An 18984-nucleotide genomic window follows, 5' to 3' on the forward strand; every position below is an offset into this window, starting at 1 on the left:
CAATGGATGTTGTCGATGCCTCCTCTATTACTGAGCCATCTTCGTTTTTGAATACAGTCATCATCGTGAACATGCTGTGAACCTGTCTCAGCCCCTCGCACATAGAGAGGCCCAAAGGGATGAAGCCACTGGTGATTTAATAGCACAGTAGGATTATTATTAATCGTGGGTGGGTGTGTGTCTAATTATAGAGCGACTGTTCGGTTGAGTCCATGGGGACCCCGAGTGCTACGGCTGCCCGCGGGGGGTTGAGAAGCTGGGGCTGACAGTTCTCTTAAAGGAGATATATTCAGCGAGGGGTGTTAAGCTCCCAAGGTACAACCGTAGATACCCGTGATCTCACATGCCAGTCATCAATAACCGTGTACGCGGATGCCATGGATAATGAGGACGGATGGCATTTGCATGACTCCGTGCATGTGGCTCATGGTGCTAATATTGTGGGTTGCCGAATTAGGCAAGTCGAGGATCTTGACATCCAGGGACCGTTACATTGCCAAGATGGAGTATAAGCTCCCTATCCGTATTCGTCCATGGCCAAGTCGCCAAAAATCCCACGCCGAGAAAACGCAGCCAGTAAGGCACCGCATGCATGAGCCTGCTCTGCTCAGCTGCTTGTCCCCGGCCGCCGTAGGATTTGCTTCCGGCCCTTCTCCCACATGTCCTACCACCTACCTACCACATAGTCCTATTAGCATGTGTGCTGGTACTATGTATTTAGGCACATAGCTATTCCACTGCCCTGCTGACATCCCTGGCTAATATGCAGGTACAGTCAGGAGCGGCCCTCACCGAGGGGCTTAATGAGATTCTTACCTCCGGCCCAGCCTGAATACGACATTGGTGGGTAACGTTTACAGTCCAAGGATCGACTTACTGGGCTGATTTAGCTATGTTGGGAGAAAAGCGTTGTCGATCTGTTAGTCTTTGAGATCTAGACTTTCCCCCCCATGTCCCCAGCCTTACGAGAAAAGACCCTAGGAGGAGGCAGAACTAGGCTGCCACGCCTGGTGAACAGGTTATTCGTCTCTGCAACACATACATCGCACAGCTACGGAGGGCAGGGGGGTAGTACGGCATGCTCCCTCGGATCCATTCGAGGCAAGGATTTCATTCCCATGGCCCCTACAGCTTTGAACTTGAAGCCATTCACTGCATCAGCACTATCGAGGACTGAGGGAGCAGTAATGGGCCGGCACGGAGTATATATAGGCGAGTTCAGCCCGGCCCATCCTGGGGTAATTCAGCAACAAGTCTTCTCCAGTCAATCCTTGAACTAGCTTCAAACAACGAGAAGTGATCTTTTCTATCCGACACAATGGCCAAGTTTCTCACTGCTGCGGTGGCTGCGGCCTGCCTCCTTGTCCCTGCCAGTGCTGGCCCCCTCTCCGGCCGCGCTGAGCCCACCCCCAAGAACCTCCTGGGCTTTGACGAGTCCATCAAGAACAGCTTCAAGCTCAAGTCCACCGGTGCCGCGGCCCCCCGTGTCCACCGCCTGAGCGCCCAGGACATCAGCACCTTCAGCAACGCCACGGCCACCGAGGCGGCCCCCTACGTCGTCTCGGCCGAGGAGATCCAGAAGCGCTTCATCAACGGCGCCGACGACCGCTACCAGTACACCGACTCCAACCAGCCCTTCAGCAACGCCGGCAAGTTCTACTGGGAGAACGGCGTCATCTGCTCCGGCGCCCTCATCGGCCCCCGCCACGTGCTCACGGCCAAGCACTGCCTGATCGACGACCAGAACGTCGCCGGCTACTTTGCCCCCGGGTACGACAACGGCGACACCTTTGGGCGTGGCCGCGTGACTGACATCTTCACCACCGACGAGGAGTGGGGGTCCCCCTGCGGCTACAAGGGCGACTGGGCCGTGCTGATCATCGACGAGCGCCTGGGCGAGAGGCTCGGGTACTTTGGCGTCAAGATGCCCGACCCTGCGCTCAAGGACCAGCCCATCTTCACGCACATCGGCTACCCCGGTGACCTCGACGGCGGGCAGAGGCCGTACCGCACCGACGGCAACCCCGTCCTCGGCGACAGGGAGTGGGACTGCGACGGCACTGCGCCCTTCTACACCGACACTGACTGCATGGGCGGCCAGTCCGGTGGTCCCATCTGGGAGGACACCGATGGCGGTGCCCTGATCTGGGGAACCCTGTCCGTCACCTTTGGTGCTGGCGACGTTGCCTGGGCTGGATGGGGTTCCGGCCAGGACATGCTCAACACCGTCATCCAGAAGAGGGAGGAGTTCCCGTAAGCTGTCTCTTCGTGGGGAGGCTTGACCATGTACATGTATATATATCTGCATATTCTATACTTTTCCAAGAGTACATACAATGGAATTTCATAAAATCATCCCGATGGAGAGATAGGCATCAGTGATCATGTATGAATCAGTGCCTTATAGATGAGAAAATACCCGTACTCGCAGTAGGTCGGTTAATTGCGCCAGCTTGCTAAGCAGCCGAGTTGAGGTTAGCAAATCAAGCGAACTCTCTACGTGCACAAATAGAATCCAAACCTTATGTGATACTCACTTATTATGCACACAGATATACATGAACATATACACAAAGCACGGCCGAATATGTTGTCTCGACTTTTATGCTGACCGCTTGGCATCTAACACTATGAGAAACTGATTAGTATTCGCAATCATGAGAACAAAACATTGATTCAACTAGCCCGTCAAGTCTGCAACGTTCAGTCTTGCCTCTTTCATTCATTCACAGTGGCATCGGGGATTCCGTTGTATTTGATATAATTGATTATGAGCAAGTAGCAAAATATATATCTATCAGCCAAGCGCCTATACTATTGATCCTTGGTATTCACGTCAATCGCCAACTGCGGGACATGGAATGTCACAACCTCGTCAGAAAAGTACGTCTCTGTGCCCAAACTCAGATACCCGATATAATCTGTATCTTTGGGAGAGCCGGCCCCTCCCATTTCCACCAGCCGGGTGACTAGGGGGCCGAGATCCCCATGGAATTTGTGCGACGGCTTTGGAGAGTACCATGTGAGGACGTTTTGACCTACACCGTTCTTTCCAGAGTATAATACGCTGTAGTTTCATAATTAGCACACATCGAATAACATAATTTCGAGCAGAGAGAGGATGAGGCATACAAGGTTGTCCCGTCCAGTTCTACAGAATCTAGCTTCTTCTTGAAGCCGATGGGCTGTGTAGCCGGTCCGTATGCCGCGAACCACACCATGATTTCTGTGCTAGCCAGCTGACTGTCCTTGGCCTTGTCCTCGTCCTTATCCAGGAACATGTCGAGCGCGACATTGGCATTGAGGTTGCTATCCTTGAGCTCGGACTCATCGGTGGTGGTCTTGGCGGTGGTGTTGCCGACGGCATATGTCCACTCAAAGTCGAGCAGGATCTCTTCTATATCACCAACTCTTGTGGGGAACACGCCTGAGTCGACCTTGGCGTTGGGGTATGCGTGCACGGGGGCTGTCTCGGGGCCTGGAGGAAACTGCCATGTCACAGACCATTCAGGGGCCGAGGCTGGTTTGGGGTATGTTTGGTTGTTCCACGCCGTAACCTAGGATAATGTAGAATGTCAGCATATTCCAAGTCTCAGCTTGTATGGTCGATGAGTAGGAATGGTATCGGGTTCGACGTACGTTGAGGCATATTGATCCGGGATCCCCTTTGTCCCAACCCCAGGGATTGGGATTCACTGGCGCACAGGTTAGCTACAACTGCATAACAGGCCTATGAGAGGTGAAGAAGCAGTCGACACAAGTCATGAAGGCTCTGGATCTGTGATGTTGGGGTGTGCTGCGTCCACCCGCAGACTGACACGCATGCTTACATGTGTATTGATCTCCAAGCGAAAGCGGAGATATTCCCAAAGTCTCGTTGCAGTGTTGCACGATCTTTATGCCATTATCGCCCTTCTTCGGTGGTCGGCCACCCCCAGGACCAGTGGGATCTGTCGGGTCTGTCGGGTCTTCGGGCCTGAATAGAGGTCTCTTCCCCGTGGCTGCACGATGCGACTGGATGCCCAGTAGAATACCCAGCGTAATGCCAATGGGGATGGCGATGAGGACAAAGTTGAGGAGGAAGAGGGCGCGCATGGCGGCGCGGATGCCCTCTTCTGGCCGGGCAGGCAGTGACTTTGGTGAGTGTTGTCCCGATGTTGACGGCAGTTAGAGGTCCAGATGGTGAGAGGTGAGGTCAAAGGAAACGCCCTATACGTCAAGGGATGATTTGTAAGTAGCCAAATGGGTATCGATGGATGGTAGTAAGATGCACAACATTCTCTGAACGCCATGATGTTCGTCCTGATAGTGTTGGCACTGGGCAGGCGCCACCTTCCACCTTCTTCCACCTTCCACCCTCCGAACGCAGCATCAGCGTTCCTGCCCCCCAACTTCCCACACGATCGCATGCCTCAGACGCGCAAACAGTGCAATTCCAAGGAGGAGGATAGAGCGATAAAATGATGGAATGGAATGCCATGCCATGGGCCAAGGTGGATCGAGGGGCTTTCATTCCTGGGTTGTCTGAGTCTGTCTCGGGAGCATCACGCGTCAAATGCTTGGCCGGCTCACACGGTCAGTCGGTCACACCAACTCACAAAAACATCTTCAAACACTCCCGCTCACCACTTTGTGCCATCGGGTGTCCCTGGATCGAGTGCATAAGATAACTGGACATCAAAGTAAGCGCCACGCCCGGGATGCCCGATGCACCAAATGCGGGCCGTGACCGTGATCGCCGTGCTGCAAGACGCCTAGTCTGAGATAGTCTGACCGTAGTCTCTGGGTGTGGCTTCACTGGCTTGCGCTCCAACGACGCCGCGTCGAGCTTGTTATTGATCCATCAATCAGTCCATTCCAGTTCCAAGATCCCACGCCCACGGAGCCAATCTCGGAAGCTAATGCCCCCACGAGACCAATCTAGTAATCTCACTGTGAACCGCAACGCGTACCATCATCAATGGATGCTGCGTTGTTAGTGCTGCGGCATCGCCCGCCAGCCATTAGACTTTGGATGCTCGTCTTGCATCACATTGTCGCATATGTAGGCTGCCCACGGTGGGTACTGCCCAAATATGTACCGGCTTACAGCCTTGCATCGAGCAGTGACGTTGGAGTACTCTGGTACTACACGCCATTTGAGAGTTGGCCAACTCGGCCCTCAACTCCTCGTTCTCCCGCTGGATCCGGGCGGGCAGCTGGAATGCAATGGTCTTGATCGAATCTAAATGCTATCCTCTCTTTATGTTTTCCTCCTCCTCTGTGGCTTCGGTCTCTTCCTGTCCATCTTGGGCTTGATAGTCCTTTCCCAAGTTTTCCTTTTCATCCATGGCCGCCCACGACAGGTAGCCGAGCCCGGAATTTTTGTTATGGACTGGCCACTCCAACGCCCCTGACCGACTAGCAATAAACCCCTGGCTCTTCCCATAGCCCAGGTAAAACGGCCCAGACCGTCCACCCTTTTGTATATACACTCTGCAGCCATGGCCGCCGGAGGCCGGCCAACTCCGGTCGACGAGATCGAAATCGTCACCTTCCGCCAGTCCTACAGCCCGAACACTAGCGATGACTCGGGAGAGTACTCGTCCAGAGAGTTTCCAAGACCCATCCGCCCATTCGCAGCCGTCAACCCGGACATATCTCATCCCTCTCTCGCCTCGAGGGGATGGGACTCCAACAGCTCCCAGACGCTCACCAACAATAGCACTTACACGTCGGACACGCAGCCGCCATCCCCAGTATGCCCCTGGGGCATCGACAATGCACAGACGGGCCCCTTGGGGAATCGTAACAGCTACGTGGTACTCTCAACCTCCCTACCTCTCATCCCTCGCAGCTGTTACTAAGCAGTCGTCTAACCTCGACATGTAGCATAATAGCCAGCTTACCTTTACCAACGCAAGCCACATAAACCTCCTATCCCGACCCTCGACGCCGGTTTTCGGTAAAGACCACGCCAAGGACGGCTATACCATAAACCTTCTGCACGAGCGTGACGACTCGGATATCTGGCGAGGATGGCGGAGACAAGTCTTCAAGCTCATCCCCCTAATCACGCTCCTCAGCGCGGGCCTATACGTGGTATATCTGGGCTTTCGCATAGCCTGCGTCTGGTTTGCCCAGAATGCCACGGGGGAGGCGTACATACAGGCCTGGATCTTCATCGCCATCGAGTTCATGGTCGCCATCCCGCCGCTCATGCACAACATGTGGACCATGTTCGCCATCAAGAAGCGAGGGCGCGCCAAGATGCGGCTTGTGGGGGAAATGGTCCCGACTGTTGACGTCTTCATCACCTGCTGTGGCGAGGATGATGAAGTCATTCTGGACACGGTTCGGGCAGCCTGCACTCTGGATTATCCCCAGAACCGGTACCGCGTTGTGGTGCTGGATGACGGGAAATCAAGAAGTCTAGAGAAGTCCATATGCGACCTTGTGGTAGTATTCCCCCATGTGTACTACACGGCTCGGCCAAAATTCCCTGGGGTCCCTCATCATTTCAAGGCTGGTAATCTCAACTACGGTCTCGACTACGTCCAAATGCTATCTGGGGGAGCTAGCTTCTACATGGCCGCCCTGGATGCCGATATGGTGAGTTGAGGCTGTGTCTCAAGATCGTTTTGTGTAACTAACCCAATCGGCACAGATACCGGAGCCCTGCTGGCTTCGTGCAGTGCTGCCTCACCTTCTCAAGGATCAAAAGATTGCCCTCGCCTGCCCGCCGCAGCTCTTCTACAACACACCTCCTGGTGATCCTCTGTCACAGAGTCTGGACTACTTTGTCCACGTGATTGAGCCCATCAAGGATGCTCTCGGCGTCGCCTGGTGTACCGGCTCCGGGTATATTGCACGCCGTGATGCCCTTCACCAGATCGGCAACTTCCCCCTCGGATCTCTCGCTGAAGATGTTGCCACCTCGACCATGCTTCTCGGTCGCGGGTGGAAGACGGCCTACATCCATGAGCCCCTACAGTTCGGTACTGTTCCCGAGGACTACGGCGCTCACATCAAGCAGCGTACGCGTTGGGCCATTGGTACAGTTGACACGTCCTTCAAGCTCAAATTCTGCCTATTCGGCGACACGGTCCGCGACATGAGCTTTGCCCAGCGATTCTCCGGCTTTCTGTATGCGACGCTCAATCTCTACACCATCCCACTGTCCATATCACTCTTCGCCATCCCCATCATCCTCGCCATGGGGCGGCCCCTGGTGGCCTTTGCCAGCGAGGAACAGCTCCGGTGGCTCATCCGGGCGTGCTTCGCAGCCCTCGTTTCAAACCGCATATGCGAACTTGTTCTTTCCATGCCGGCTGGGTATCGCACTGGTCGCCGTGGCGCCCGGTACGAAATGTGGATGTCGCCTTACATCGCACTCTGCATCATCCGTTCCTTCATCCTGCCCAAGTGGCTCGGTGGACAGGCGCAGGCTTTCAAGCCAACGGGCTCCATTGGGTCGACTGTGCATGAGCGTGACCCAAAGATGAGGAGGGGTCTCTTGAGGAGGATGTGGGCAGTACTTTTCCACTACCTGGCCATCTACCACCTTGCATTTGTCTACTTCACCCTCGTCGCCGTCGTTCTTACAAGTTTTCGGTGTTTCTCACGAGATCAAGGGACGCGGGATGTCATCATGTGTCTTGTCACACATGCATTCTGGCCTCCACTCACATTCATATTCATCTGCAGCTCGCTTTGGACCCCGATTTCCTACGCCATCGACCCACCGACCGTGCCCAGCCGCGAGGAGCTTCTGGACCGGGATCCCAAGTCCGGCGTGGCTCATCCCACTGCTGCGAGCAAGAGGATCGCGTTTGGCGGTGAGGACGCCTGGTACGAGATCGAGTACACCGCCACGACCGCATTTACCTGTTTGGTCTTTGTCCTGTCATTTCTCTTCTAATGGACTCCGAAACAACTGGATCCGGTCCCCCACACGGTCGGGGTTTGTTGTCGGATGATTTCGGGTGTTCTGGGGGTGCAGTGGAGCATTTCCTCCTTTGATGTATAGAATACAAAGCATCGGGCTATCTGATGGAGGTGATGGAGGGGGCGGAGAATTCCCCGCCAAGACATGGGTTTTTCTCATCCGTTGGTATGTCTGCTAGGACATGGTAGAAGCCAACGTCTGCTTTGCGGAGGGCATATATGTAACGGGATGGGAGTTTGGCGTGAAAGTGTTTCAGTACTGGATGAGTGTGCCATTTCAAATAACGAGGCAATGCAGTACCCAACTGGCAGCGAAGATATCATGATCAAATGAAGAATGCGCTCTCAAGTCTATTAATTTATGTATAGGTACCGTCGTACACAGGACTAACTGTCAACCCTCAAGATATAATAACTCTTTTGGATAGATGACTCTGTTCCGATAAGCCCTGTTGACGAAATCCATAAACGTCTTGGCGTCGTCCAGAGTCGAGGCTACCCCAAATGATATCCGCACCGCTCCTTGAAACGGCCGATGGGGCATCTCAACCGATTTTGTACCAATCCACCCATTATCTCTCGCCACGCGAATTATATCCTTTTTCCTAATCTTGAGCGCCGCTTCCCCGGCTCCGGGGTTGCAGAAGCACCCCGTGCGGAGGGAAATATTCACACCTGCAGACTCCTCGGCGACCAGTCTCTCGTCCACCAGCCGCCCTTCCGCGTCGACCAGGTTGAATGCCACCGTCCCTCCCCGGTCCTGCATCGTCTGGGGTCCGTATATCCTAACCATCTTGCGCCCATTATCGTGAGTGAGGTGCTGTAGGTTGTTCATCACCCATGCCGTCAGGTACCGCACCCGATCTGATATAACGTCCATGCCGATCTGCTCGATCCACTCAATGCCAAAGTGTACGTCGGGGATCGACAGGAAGTTCGTCGTCCCGTCCTCGAAGGCGCCCGCGCCCGGAACTAATGTGTGCCACTGGAGCCCGACCAGCGCCGCCTCCACCGTCCCTCCGGAGAACCACGGCCTGGAGAGCCGCGAGAGGGCGCTGCGGCGCGCGACGAGGCACCCGACGCCGGTGGGGAAGCCGAAGAGCTTGTACCAGCTCATGACTGTGAAGTCGGGCTTGACGACCGACAGGTCCAGCTTGGTCGTGGGGAGGTAGGCCGCGGCATCCAGCAACACATCGTACCCCTTGTCCTGGGCCAGCTTGACCCATGAGAGGGGGTGGCGGACTCCGGTAAAGTTGCTCTGGGCCGGGTAGGCGAACAGGCCCCTGTGGGGGTTCCTGTTGAAGATGCAGCGCCGGGGGCGGGACAGCGCTGATACCACGTCTGCTGTGTCGGTGCGGAGCTCCCGCGGCTCGACGGGGACGTAGGTGACGCGCGCGCCGGCCTGCTTGGCGTAGCACCGCAGGCCCTGCATGGAGTTGTGGTTGTCCTCTGTCAGCACCAGGCGTGAGCGCTTGCCAAAGGCGTAGGCCTCGCCGACCAGACGGATGGCGCCGGTGGCATTGGCTGTGAAGATGACGGTGTACTCCTCTGGTGAGGCGTTGAGGAACTTGAGGACGCGGGCCTTGGTCTTTGCAATCAACTCGTTGGACAGTTCGCTTGCCGGGCTGACTGAGTGTGGGTTGCCTGCTCCGTAGGAGCTGACGCGGGCATGGTGGGCGTCGATCTGGCATCGTGCTGCTAGGCCGGCCCCGGCATAGTCGAGGTAGACGTGGGAATGGTCGTCCAGGTAGCCATACTGGTGTTTCCTCAGGTGGTCGAGCCGGCAGGCGGTCTCGTACTTCATGTCGGAGCAGAAGGTGGTTTTGGGTTCCATGGTGGTATGCCCTCAAGTGGTGATGATCCGTTCCTCGGGGGTTGGTTGATCCTCTGGAGGTTGTTGGCTCCCAGTGTTAGTGATGCGATGCACGCCCACTGTTTCAGTGTTGCTTCCACGTGAAGTCTCGGCAGAGAATTGTTATGTAAAGCTTGGTCGAGTAAGATCATGCAGAGGTGAGGGGAGGTAGAGGATCTGCAAACTGCATACATGTAAGGAACGCTCCCTCATTTATATAAATCACCCAACCCAGCATGAGTTACATGAGTTACATGACTCCAATAGGTCCATGGTTTGGGCATTGACGATGGCCCCCAACTCCGCCAACCGCCGGGTGGCAATGACAGACCGCCTGGTAGAGGTGTACCAATTGGGCGCTCCTCAGCGGCCACCGGTGAAGCCCTCCCGAGTTGTTTCGTCACTTTATAGAATATCCGTGGTCAGACAGCATTGCAACGGCAGCAAGGCGGATGCAGACCTCTGCAGCCAAGACTGCGTCAGCTCATCGTGTCTACTTTGTACACCACACCAGCTGGTAGCTTGGGGCTGGTTTACGTTATATTTAGAACCCCTCTGAGCTGGCACAGCGGAAGCATCAGCCTCAACTCGTACTTGACAGCGGGGGAACCGCTATCATATGATGTACGTGTCTGGGGCACTGCCCAAACATCGGTCAGGTGGCAAAAATCGACTGCTCGGAAGACATATAGCAATGGGAATTCTGAAACTACAGATCTGAGCTGGCCATCGAACCGTTCTGCGGGTGGATAGGCGGCGATTGAGCCAGCATGTGGTGTGTTACACCGTTACACGTTGACTGCAGAAGCGGGCTGGATAAACTGGATCGAAGAGGACCGAGACCTGCAGCCGAGAACGGAGTCAACGAGTCAAAGTTAGAGTAATAGCGGAGAGCCTGGGTCCGAGCGGGTGTGCGCAATTCCCAGGCTCACAACGGCCGGCAAGCTTCTAGAAGTGCTTCCAAAGATGGCGCGCTTAATACAGCCGCCGGCTGAATCTCAACGGCTGACTTGGTTCAGCAAACAGCCGCAACGTCAGCTGACTCGAGTAAAACAGGTACTATACGTGTAAGCCGGGGCAATGCACTGAGAATTGCCTCAATAGAACGCTCTCCTTGACCATTCTCTCGATGTGGATCCGTAATGGCGGTAAACAGTACGTGTAGACTGGTAACCACTCTTTGAGAGAGCGAAAGCAGATACATCATATGAGGAAACCCCAGGAAGCCTCTTGGAAACACTCTAGCTCTTGAGAGAGTGACACAGGCAAGTTTCCAGATGTAAATATGGGCAAAATAAGTATCAGAGCAACATATTATAGGCTGGCATTGGAGACGAGAGGCGTTGGTCTCTAGAGATCCAATGGCTTCGGTCAACCATGTCAGACTGGAATTGTGAAATAATGAATAGATGAACAATGAGCCGTTTACCACGGGTCGTGACACGTCAATGTGAGTGGTTTTGCAATTTAACATTGGAATATCAATTCAAACCCATGGCGACGGAGGTCTTTCATAAATTTCACAACATGATTGTGAATGTGCTAATTTAGAGTGCTTAGCTGCGAGGCAAGAATGCTGCAGGTTGGTGGACACCCAACAGTGGACAGTGGTGTGGTTTAGGACTTTGGGGTGCTCTGTATCTAGAGGTACTCGCACGCTGAGGTGGCTGCTACGGAGTACGCGACAGCACCTGCTGTAGGCTGGGCAGGCTCCAACGGTGGTGCACGCCGGGCAGTGGGCGCCGCCTCAGGGGCCGAAGCTGGAAATTTGAAATGAGGCCAATGGAGGCCAATGAGGCAAATGAGGCATCGATTCGTAAGTTGGCTCTGGCCAGAACCCACAGGGTCACCGCAATTCCCGGTTTGGTAAAAAGTCGAGGCTCGCGATTCCTTCTCCATTTCTACGCATCAAATTGTATCCGTACCTTCACCAGCGTCCCCTTTACCGCATGGAGGTTCCGCATTCAGGTGTCGTGCTGGTTTGAATTTTCTCCCCTCCTACTTTGTACGGGTACATGCGCAGCGTCTCCCATACCTTACCACCAGCGTACATACCCCCTCCAGCCGTCAACCACCCACACCGACCCGGCGACGCGGTGACTTTGCGACTCTGCGCCTCTTCTGCGACTCTGCGACATGGCACCAACCATGCAGAGCGGTGTGGTCTTTGACGACAACCTGACGAGGGCAGACGTGCTGGTTCTGCAAAATCTCGAGGCTGACATCAGCGATTGTTTGCTCGGGGCAGGCAGCAACGGCCACGGCAACGGCAACACCGCCAAGAATGCAACGCCGTCCCTCGCGGTCAAGAAGAACCCTGAGCAAGGTGAGATCTCCCCAAAAAAAAAACTCCGGGGCAGGCACCAGACCTCCTCTCTCACGAGCAAAGCCAGACGAGCAAAGCCAGACCCCAGCTACGTAGGCCTCCCTCACGTCCATTGCTTACCCTCCCTGCGCAGCGCAAGACCGCGATGAGTCCACCCTCGCAGCTCTGGAGGCTCTCAACGATCCCAAGGATGCTCATTTCGAGCCCACAGTCTTCAACAATGTCGATCTCAGCACCCTCACCCTGCATCCCACTGTCCAAAAGTGGATCCTCAACCCGTACCTCCGGGTCGCCCGTTCCATCGTCCGTGTCGAGACCGACATTGTCATGCTCACACACCTCCTCTTGTACTTCTCCACGTCAGTCCCGAGTGCGCTGTTCCTCTTTTGGAGATTCTCTTGGGTCCATGGCATCCTGCACGCCATCATGCAGGTCAGCTACATGGGTACTTACACCCTCATGATGCACCAGCACATCCATATGCGAGGTATCCTGAATCGCCGCCTTGCCATTTTCGACCACGTCTTCCCCTACATCACTGACCCGCTCATGGGCCATACCTGGAACTCTTACTTCTATCATCATGTGAAGCATCATCACGTTGAAGGCAACGGGCCCGACGACCTGTCATCCACCCTCAGGTACCAGCGGGACAACATTTTTCACTTCCTGCATTATGTCGGCAGGTTCTACGTGCTCATCTGGCTCGATTTGCCAACCTACTTCTTCCGCAAGGGGAGGGCCACCATCGCCATGAAGGCAGCATTCTGGGAGCTGAGCATGTATTACACAGTATACACCCTGTTCAGGCTCAACTCCCGTGCAACCATCTGCGTTGTTCTGATTCCGTTGCTGCTCATGAGAGCCGGCCTGATGGTTGGCAACTGGGGCCAGCATGCCTTTGTCGATCATGACGAGCCCGACTCCGATTACCGATCTAGCATTACCCTCATTGATGTTCCTGCAAGTTCCGACCCTCGCTCCCCCTGCATATGCTTCTCAAGCTGACAACCCTTACCAGAGCAATCGCCACTGCTTCAACGACGGATACCACACATCCCACCACCTGAACCCTCTGCGACACTGGCGTGAGCACCCCGCCGCCTTCATCAAGGGCAAGACCCTCTACGCCAAACAGCACGCCCTGGTCTTCCACAACATTGACTACCTCATGATCACTGTGAGACTCATGCTCAAGGACTATAAGACGCTTGCCAAGTGCATGGTGCCCATTGGCGACCAGATCTCCATGACGCTAGATGAGCGAGCAGAGCTGCTTAAGAGCCACACCCGCAGGTTCACAGAAGAGGACCTGCGTAAAAAGTTTCGTACCCCCTAGTGAGCGTCTTTGAAGCTTTGATTGTGCTGTTTTTTTTATTCCTTGCTGTGCATAAAGACAGGCGTCGGCTGAATATGAAAAATTCCCACACATTGACTATAGACTAGAATTTTTCAATCAACATGCTCTCTAATTGGGCATAGGATATGATTCTCATCATTTTGTTTCTATATTCTCATCTTTCGCACCTAGTATGATAGGACGAATAGAATTGTAGACGGAGTTTATGTGATCTACCAGGTGGTATCCATCATGTTCACTCAACATCTGTGTCTGAGATCATATAAAATCTGAGACCTGTGCCACTAACACGGCATGATTTCATAAAGAATTGAATCGAGATTTGTTGCGCGAGAATGACGAATCTTAATCGAGGGCGCGAGAGCCCAATACGTGGCGGATGTTTGGACCACCGAATGGGCTTTGTCCCAACTTGAAGTTTCGCGATGAGTTGGCACCACAGGCCTGCACAGGGTGATGAGATTTGTCCGCACTTTGAACTCCGAACACCGCCGGAATTCACGGGCACGGCAGTTTGCCTTATAGCGAAATTCATGTTCTTATTATGATGAAATTGGTATACTTGTCATGGTGATATTGGTATGCTTATTATATTGGTGTTGATACGCTCATGTGGCAAACTTCAGACTTGTAAGTTGCGTGTACGAAAGATCGTCCTATCGCTCCCTAATTCATGGGCTAGAGCCTCATCTAGTAAACTCAAAGGACTTCATCCGTTGGTATACAGGTAGTCGTATTTGCCATAGTTGTGTCCATAGCAGCTTATTCGCTCTTGCTGGTGAGCGGTGATTGAGGCTGGCATAGGGAGCCGAGCTCGTGTTGTATAAAAACAGCCTGAAGATCAGGAGGAGACTCTGGTCTCCTTCAAGCATGAATACGTGGTCATTTTATACAAAAGCAGGACGAGTATACCATCAACAGTTATTGGATGAGACCACCAATCCCACAGCCGAAGTTGGCCAAGATTTCGGACATGCAAAGTGCCGCTGTGGGTCTACCCCGGATCTCTGATTTCCGACACCAACGTCTGCATGTATACTACTACCCTACAATGAAATAAAGTATTTAATCGTCCGTCCCTAGCTTGGCCGAACCGACTTCATGTCGCTTTGCAAAAAAGCTCTACTGCGAGTAACAACACACCAATGCCTTCCTTTTCATCTGTCCAGCAACTAAGACCCCAGAATCTCTCATGGGCTTTTCGTAATGGGAACAGGGTCCCTCGTCGCCAATACTCATCGCACTCTCATCCACCCCGACCTAGCATCACCCGGCCCAATCGCCCTCCCAATGTCCAATGCCCTTCATCACCAACTTCTTCAGAAAATCCAGCAGCCGCATTTCCATCGCGCTACTTCCGACCCTTGGCGCGGTTCTTTGCTTGGTATGCTCGCCAACAGAGTCTCCGACCATACATCACCCAACTCTGCAGTACGCCCATCATCTTCGGCGTAGGCGATCTCTCAGCACAAACCATTGGGGATGATGAGTACGACCTAGCTCGATCGCTCCGTACCATCATTATCGGGGCGGTGATATCGATCCCCAGCTACAAATGGTTTCTGCTCTTGGGGAGGCACTTTAACTATTCTTCAACAGCGCTTTCAACGGGGGCCAAGGTGGCTGTGAACCAGTTCGTCTACACACCCCTGTTCAACGTCTACTTCTTCGCCTTCCACGCGTTCCTCTCCGGAGAGGGTGCCGTGGGTACCGTCGAACGAGTTAAGAGCGCAGTATCGGAGAGCATACCGAGAAGCTTTCTATATTGGCCTTTAGCCACGACTATCAATTTCACCTATGTCCAGCCGCAGTATCGTGCTGTTGTCACTGGACTGTTTGGTGTCGTTTGGCAAACGTATCTGAGCTGGCTCAATCGTCGAACGGAAAAGGACGAGCGAAGGATTACAGGGGACTCCGAGTCTGCTACAGAGAGCTGACGACGGGTGAGTCGTGACGAGGATTATTCTCTCTCGCAGCAGGGAAATGAGGTCAGCTGACTCCTGAGAAAAATACCAAGGTTAGATTTTCAGATTGATGTGTTTTTATAATTTCAGATTAGCTGGATTCCGGCCAGAAATGGGGTGTTGAGAAAAGAAGTTGCCCCTACTGTGTCATCGTGCCACCACCACGCATCAATGCCACCAGCTTACCAATAGCCATCATCATTCACCACCACCACTCAGGGCTTCGTGGTAATACAGGGGTTCAAATACTGCTAATCAGGTGCACCATGGGCATCCATCCGCGGATTTGCCGAGCTGAGGGGATACGAGTTCTCCTCTAAGAAATACATGAGTCCCCCCAATTAACAGTCTTACCATCAGGCTGTTCCAACCTCCAAGCGCTCGGCCATCGTCGAGAGATCAGCAACTCCCGCAAGCCATCAGCAGCAGGGTGCAGATAATAAAGCCAGGACCCAAGGGCCAACCAAATGCCACCCGCCTGCCGGAAAACTCCGCTAGTTGCCGTTTGCCGTACTTGCAAGGGATGCCGCACAAAAAAAGTGAAGTCATGCCTCACACCATGAGCTGGGCGTGTTTTCATTGACGCGATAGGTACATGTCAAAGGTGAAATGCGACGGCCAGCAACCCCAATGTGGCGCGTGCCAAGTTAGAGGTCGCAGTTGCGAGTACCCGCAAGATGGAAGAAAGACAGCCATGCGTAGCAAGATGGCGGACGTACGGGTGCTCCAGAGACGGGTTCGGGAACTCGAGACCCAGATTGCTGAGCAAAAACGTGGACCTGTCGACAGTTTCATAAGCTTGGATGAGACCAATGAGACCACCTATGCCAATACGGGGCCGGCAGAAGAGCAGCAGCCCTCTCGGGCGGATACGCCAGCCCAACTCCCAGAGGTGGCCATTGACTCCAGACTCTCGTCTCCTGGTCCCGACGGAGGAAAAGGAGGCGAGATGCAGGTGTATGGAGCCACGAGCCTGCTGCATGATCGCGCCAGCGGTAGCTTCTGGATGACTACCAAGTCCATCGAGACGGAGTCGGACGCGGCCATGAGAAGCGCCGCTCAGGATAGACTGATCTCGCAAGCCGCCATCAGCGCACAGAAGGAGGCCATTCTCTACTCGACACCAAGTATCACACAAAACATAGACTTTGACGGCCTTCCGGCAGACATGGCGATGCACCTGCTAGACTTGCATTGGAACCGGCTACATTTGACATACCTCCTAACTTATCGCCCTGCCATAATGGACAGTCTCTTCACCAGCGGATCCTACGTTAACAAGCTGCTGTTGAACGCCATCTACCTCCAGAGTAGCCTGTACAGCAACCGGGATGGCCTCCGTCTGGACCCGGAAGACCCGCAGTCGACCGGAATGGCTTTCTACAACCGCTTCAAGGCCCTGCTTGCCCAGTACATCGACCAGCCGACCATGCCTACAGTAGTCGCACTGCTTCTGTGCGGTGCGTGCCTACTCCCGTACGGCAAGCATAGTGCTGGCTGGGTGTACTGTGGCATGGCGTACAGGATGATGGTGGACCTCGGTTACCACCTGGATATTCACAGCACATCTGAGCAGGATACCAAGTTCGAATTGTCGGCTTGCGATGCTGAGATTCGGAGGCGAGTGTACTGGGGCGCATACGCCACTGACAAATTTCAGTCGCTGTATCTCGGTCGGCCACCAGCGGTGCAGTTGTCAGACAGCAATATATCCCGGGGGTATCTCGATTCGTATGAAGAGATGGCAGTGTGGAAGCCATACACAGATCCACAAGCCCCCCGGACTTCCGACCAAGAGGTCTACGCTTATCAGGGACGACCATCCTACGCCATCAGCACGTTCCAGTGCTTGTTACAGCTATCGATAATTGTGGACCAGCTTATAGGGGCGTTCTATTCAGCCAAGAGTGCTAGGACGGCCGAGATCACCCTCCTTGAGGCAAGACACGAGATGAGGAGTCAACTGGACTATTGGAACATGTCGCTGCCGACCCATCTACGGTTCGATGCCACCAAGGATCCTACGCTGCCCCCACACCAGGTTTCACTCCAGTATGGAATTCATCCGTGCCCTGGAGATATTTCTGTGTTCTTCTACTGACGACATGATTAGTACAACTTACTGGTCTTTAGTTATTCTGGTTGAGCAGGCATTTCTCAATCGTGGTCATTTTGAGTTCAACCTAGACGCTGCATCACAGGAAGAAGCGCGCAGAACCTGTGTTCATGCTGCTTTCGAGATCTGGAAGCTCCTCGAGGCATACAAGACGGCGTTTACCCTCAGGCACGCCCACTACGGCCTTTTCTACGCCGCGTACAGTGCGGTCCTCGTTATGCTTCAGCACGCCCACGAGGATCACGTCAACTACATCGAGTGCATCAGGTTCTTCTGGGGGGTGCTGTCGGATTATCAACGGGGCCACACAAGTGGACTGAAGAAGCCCTTCAGAGTGCTCAAACAGCTCATGCATCGGGTCAGAAGTGTGACACAGCAGATCAATGTTGATGAGCCGGAAGACATAGGCGGACCTCGTACCAGCAGTAGGTGGAAGCCTGGGGGCCCAGAGTTTTTAAGTCAGAGAAGGCGCCGAAACTAACATGTACTACACGACTACAGCATCTCAGGCTATAGGCGAGCCGATGATAGAACACGAGACCATGGGCCTCAACGAATTGGGCATATGGACCGACCAATGGCCCGATGCGATGGCAGAAGAGTCATTCTTCACGGATAATAGTCTATTTGGTTTCTTCACGTAGCGATGCTAGATTACCGATGCCCTCAGAAGCGGGTGATACAGGGGCGGTCGCCCAATAAGTGACGATCTATGGGACTCACATGTCTCCCCTAAATAATATTATCCATCCATGCACGTCTGTGTGCATTCTGATGATGCCAGATAGTGGACCTCTACTTTGGGTGCTTAATGTGCCACCTTAGCGATGTCCATCAAGGACGTCGGTCCCCTTCCGGATCCCTACCTAAAACTTCAAGGTTGGTCTGAGCAGTCAACTTGTAAAGTGCCGTTTATCATACTGGGCTCCTTTGAATACCTACGGTTTCGGGAAGCCAAATATGCTACAAGGGTCGTTCTGACATAAGAGATCCCCCAGTCACCTTAGGGGCTAGCTTCGTGGCACTAAACCTTGTAGTGATCGGAACAGACCCTGGCCAGAGTGGACACCCGAGCTATTACTCCATACTTCCTTCTCCATTGTTCCCGCTTATATATTAATCGGTTCCAGTGGTCTATCTATGAACCAGTAATAGCCCACCGACCACCCAATCGCAGTCGTTAAGATTCCAGAATTTTGTGTTAGCTGAGGAGGGAGTATGGAGAGTGAATGGGGGGGAGGGGGACGCGAGAAAGGTTAGGTAGGTAGGTACCTAAGGTTCCATTGCAAATTACGCAAGGTATTCCGCGTACCAGATCTGACAGGATATTGATTTGGCAAGTCCCAACCACGCGGCAGTTTGGCGCTTTGTACCTGCCTAACTACCAATAACCTGCCAATGTGCAAGGCACGCACGTCCGTGAGGTAGGTGCAAACTGCA

At 53.8% G+C, this 18984-nt stretch overlaps 6 protein-coding genes across 6 annotated transcripts; 4 read left to right on the forward strand and 2 right to left on the reverse strand.

Annotated features, from left to right (window-relative positions):
• Window positions 1-1318: 1318 nt before the first annotated feature.
• ACO1O0_003784 (trypsin-like serine peptidase) lies at window positions 1319-2257 on the forward strand (the record flags this gene model as incomplete). Its single annotated transcript, XM_083193227.1, has 1 exon — window positions 1319-2257. One exon carries the CDS (start codon window positions 1319-1321, stop codon window positions 2255-2257), a length of 939 nt encoding a protein of 312 aa, XP_083050175.1.
• Window positions 2258-2814: 557 nt separating this feature from the next.
• ACO1O0_003785 (concanavalin A-like lectin/glucanase domain-containing protein) lies at window positions 2815-3649 on the reverse strand (the record flags this gene model as incomplete). The annotated part of the gene is made up of 4 exons (XM_083193228.1): window positions 2815-2847; window positions 3043-3067; window positions 3133-3478; window positions 3640-3649. The coding sequence occupies 4 exons, from the start codon at window positions 3647-3649 to the stop codon at window positions 2815-2817; spliced, it is 414 nt and encodes a 137-aa protein (XP_083050176.1).
• A 1834-nt stretch (window positions 3650-5483) lies between these two features.
• On the forward strand, window positions 5484-7900 carry ACO1O0_003786 (nucleotide-diphospho-sugar transferase; the record flags this gene model as incomplete). The annotated part of the gene is made up of 3 exons (XM_083193229.1): window positions 5484-5801; window positions 5872-6591; window positions 6647-7900. 3 exons carry the CDS (start codon window positions 5484-5486, stop codon window positions 7898-7900), a joined length of 2292 nt encoding a protein of 763 aa, XP_083050177.1.
• Window positions 7901-8320: 420 nt separating this feature from the next.
• On the reverse strand, window positions 8321-9760 carry ACO1O0_003787 (uncharacterized protein; the record flags this gene model as incomplete). Its single annotated transcript, XM_083193230.1, has 1 exon — window positions 8321-9760. The coding sequence occupies one exon, from the start codon at window positions 9758-9760 to the stop codon at window positions 8321-8323; it is 1440 nt and encodes a 479-aa protein (XP_083050178.1).
• Window positions 9761-11914: 2154 nt separating this feature from the next.
• On the forward strand, window positions 11915-13443 carry ACO1O0_003788 (fatty acid desaturase; the record flags this gene model as incomplete). The annotated part of the gene is made up of 3 exons (XM_083193231.1): window positions 11915-12104; window positions 12238-13061; window positions 13126-13443. 3 exons carry the CDS (start codon window positions 11915-11917, stop codon window positions 13441-13443), a joined length of 1332 nt encoding a protein of 443 aa, XP_083050179.1.
• A 2691-nt stretch (window positions 13444-16134) lies between these two features.
• ACO1O0_003789 (fungal specific transcription factor domain-containing protein) lies at window positions 16135-18188 on the forward strand (the record flags this gene model as incomplete). The annotated part of the gene is made up of 3 exons (XM_083193232.1): window positions 16135-17480; window positions 17542-17969; window positions 18046-18188. 3 exons carry the CDS (start codon window positions 16135-16137, stop codon window positions 18186-18188), a joined length of 1917 nt encoding a protein of 638 aa, XP_083050180.1.
• Between the last annotated feature and the right edge of the window lie 796 nt (window positions 18189-18984).

This window comes from Amphichorda felina, assembly GCF_050947745.1.
Source record: "Amphichorda felina strain 45539 chromosome Unknown scaffold_4, whole genome shotgun sequence".
In the NCBI taxonomy this organism is placed as follows: Eukaryota; Fungi; Ascomycota; class Sordariomycetes; order Hypocreales; family Bionectriaceae; genus Amphichorda; species Amphichorda felina.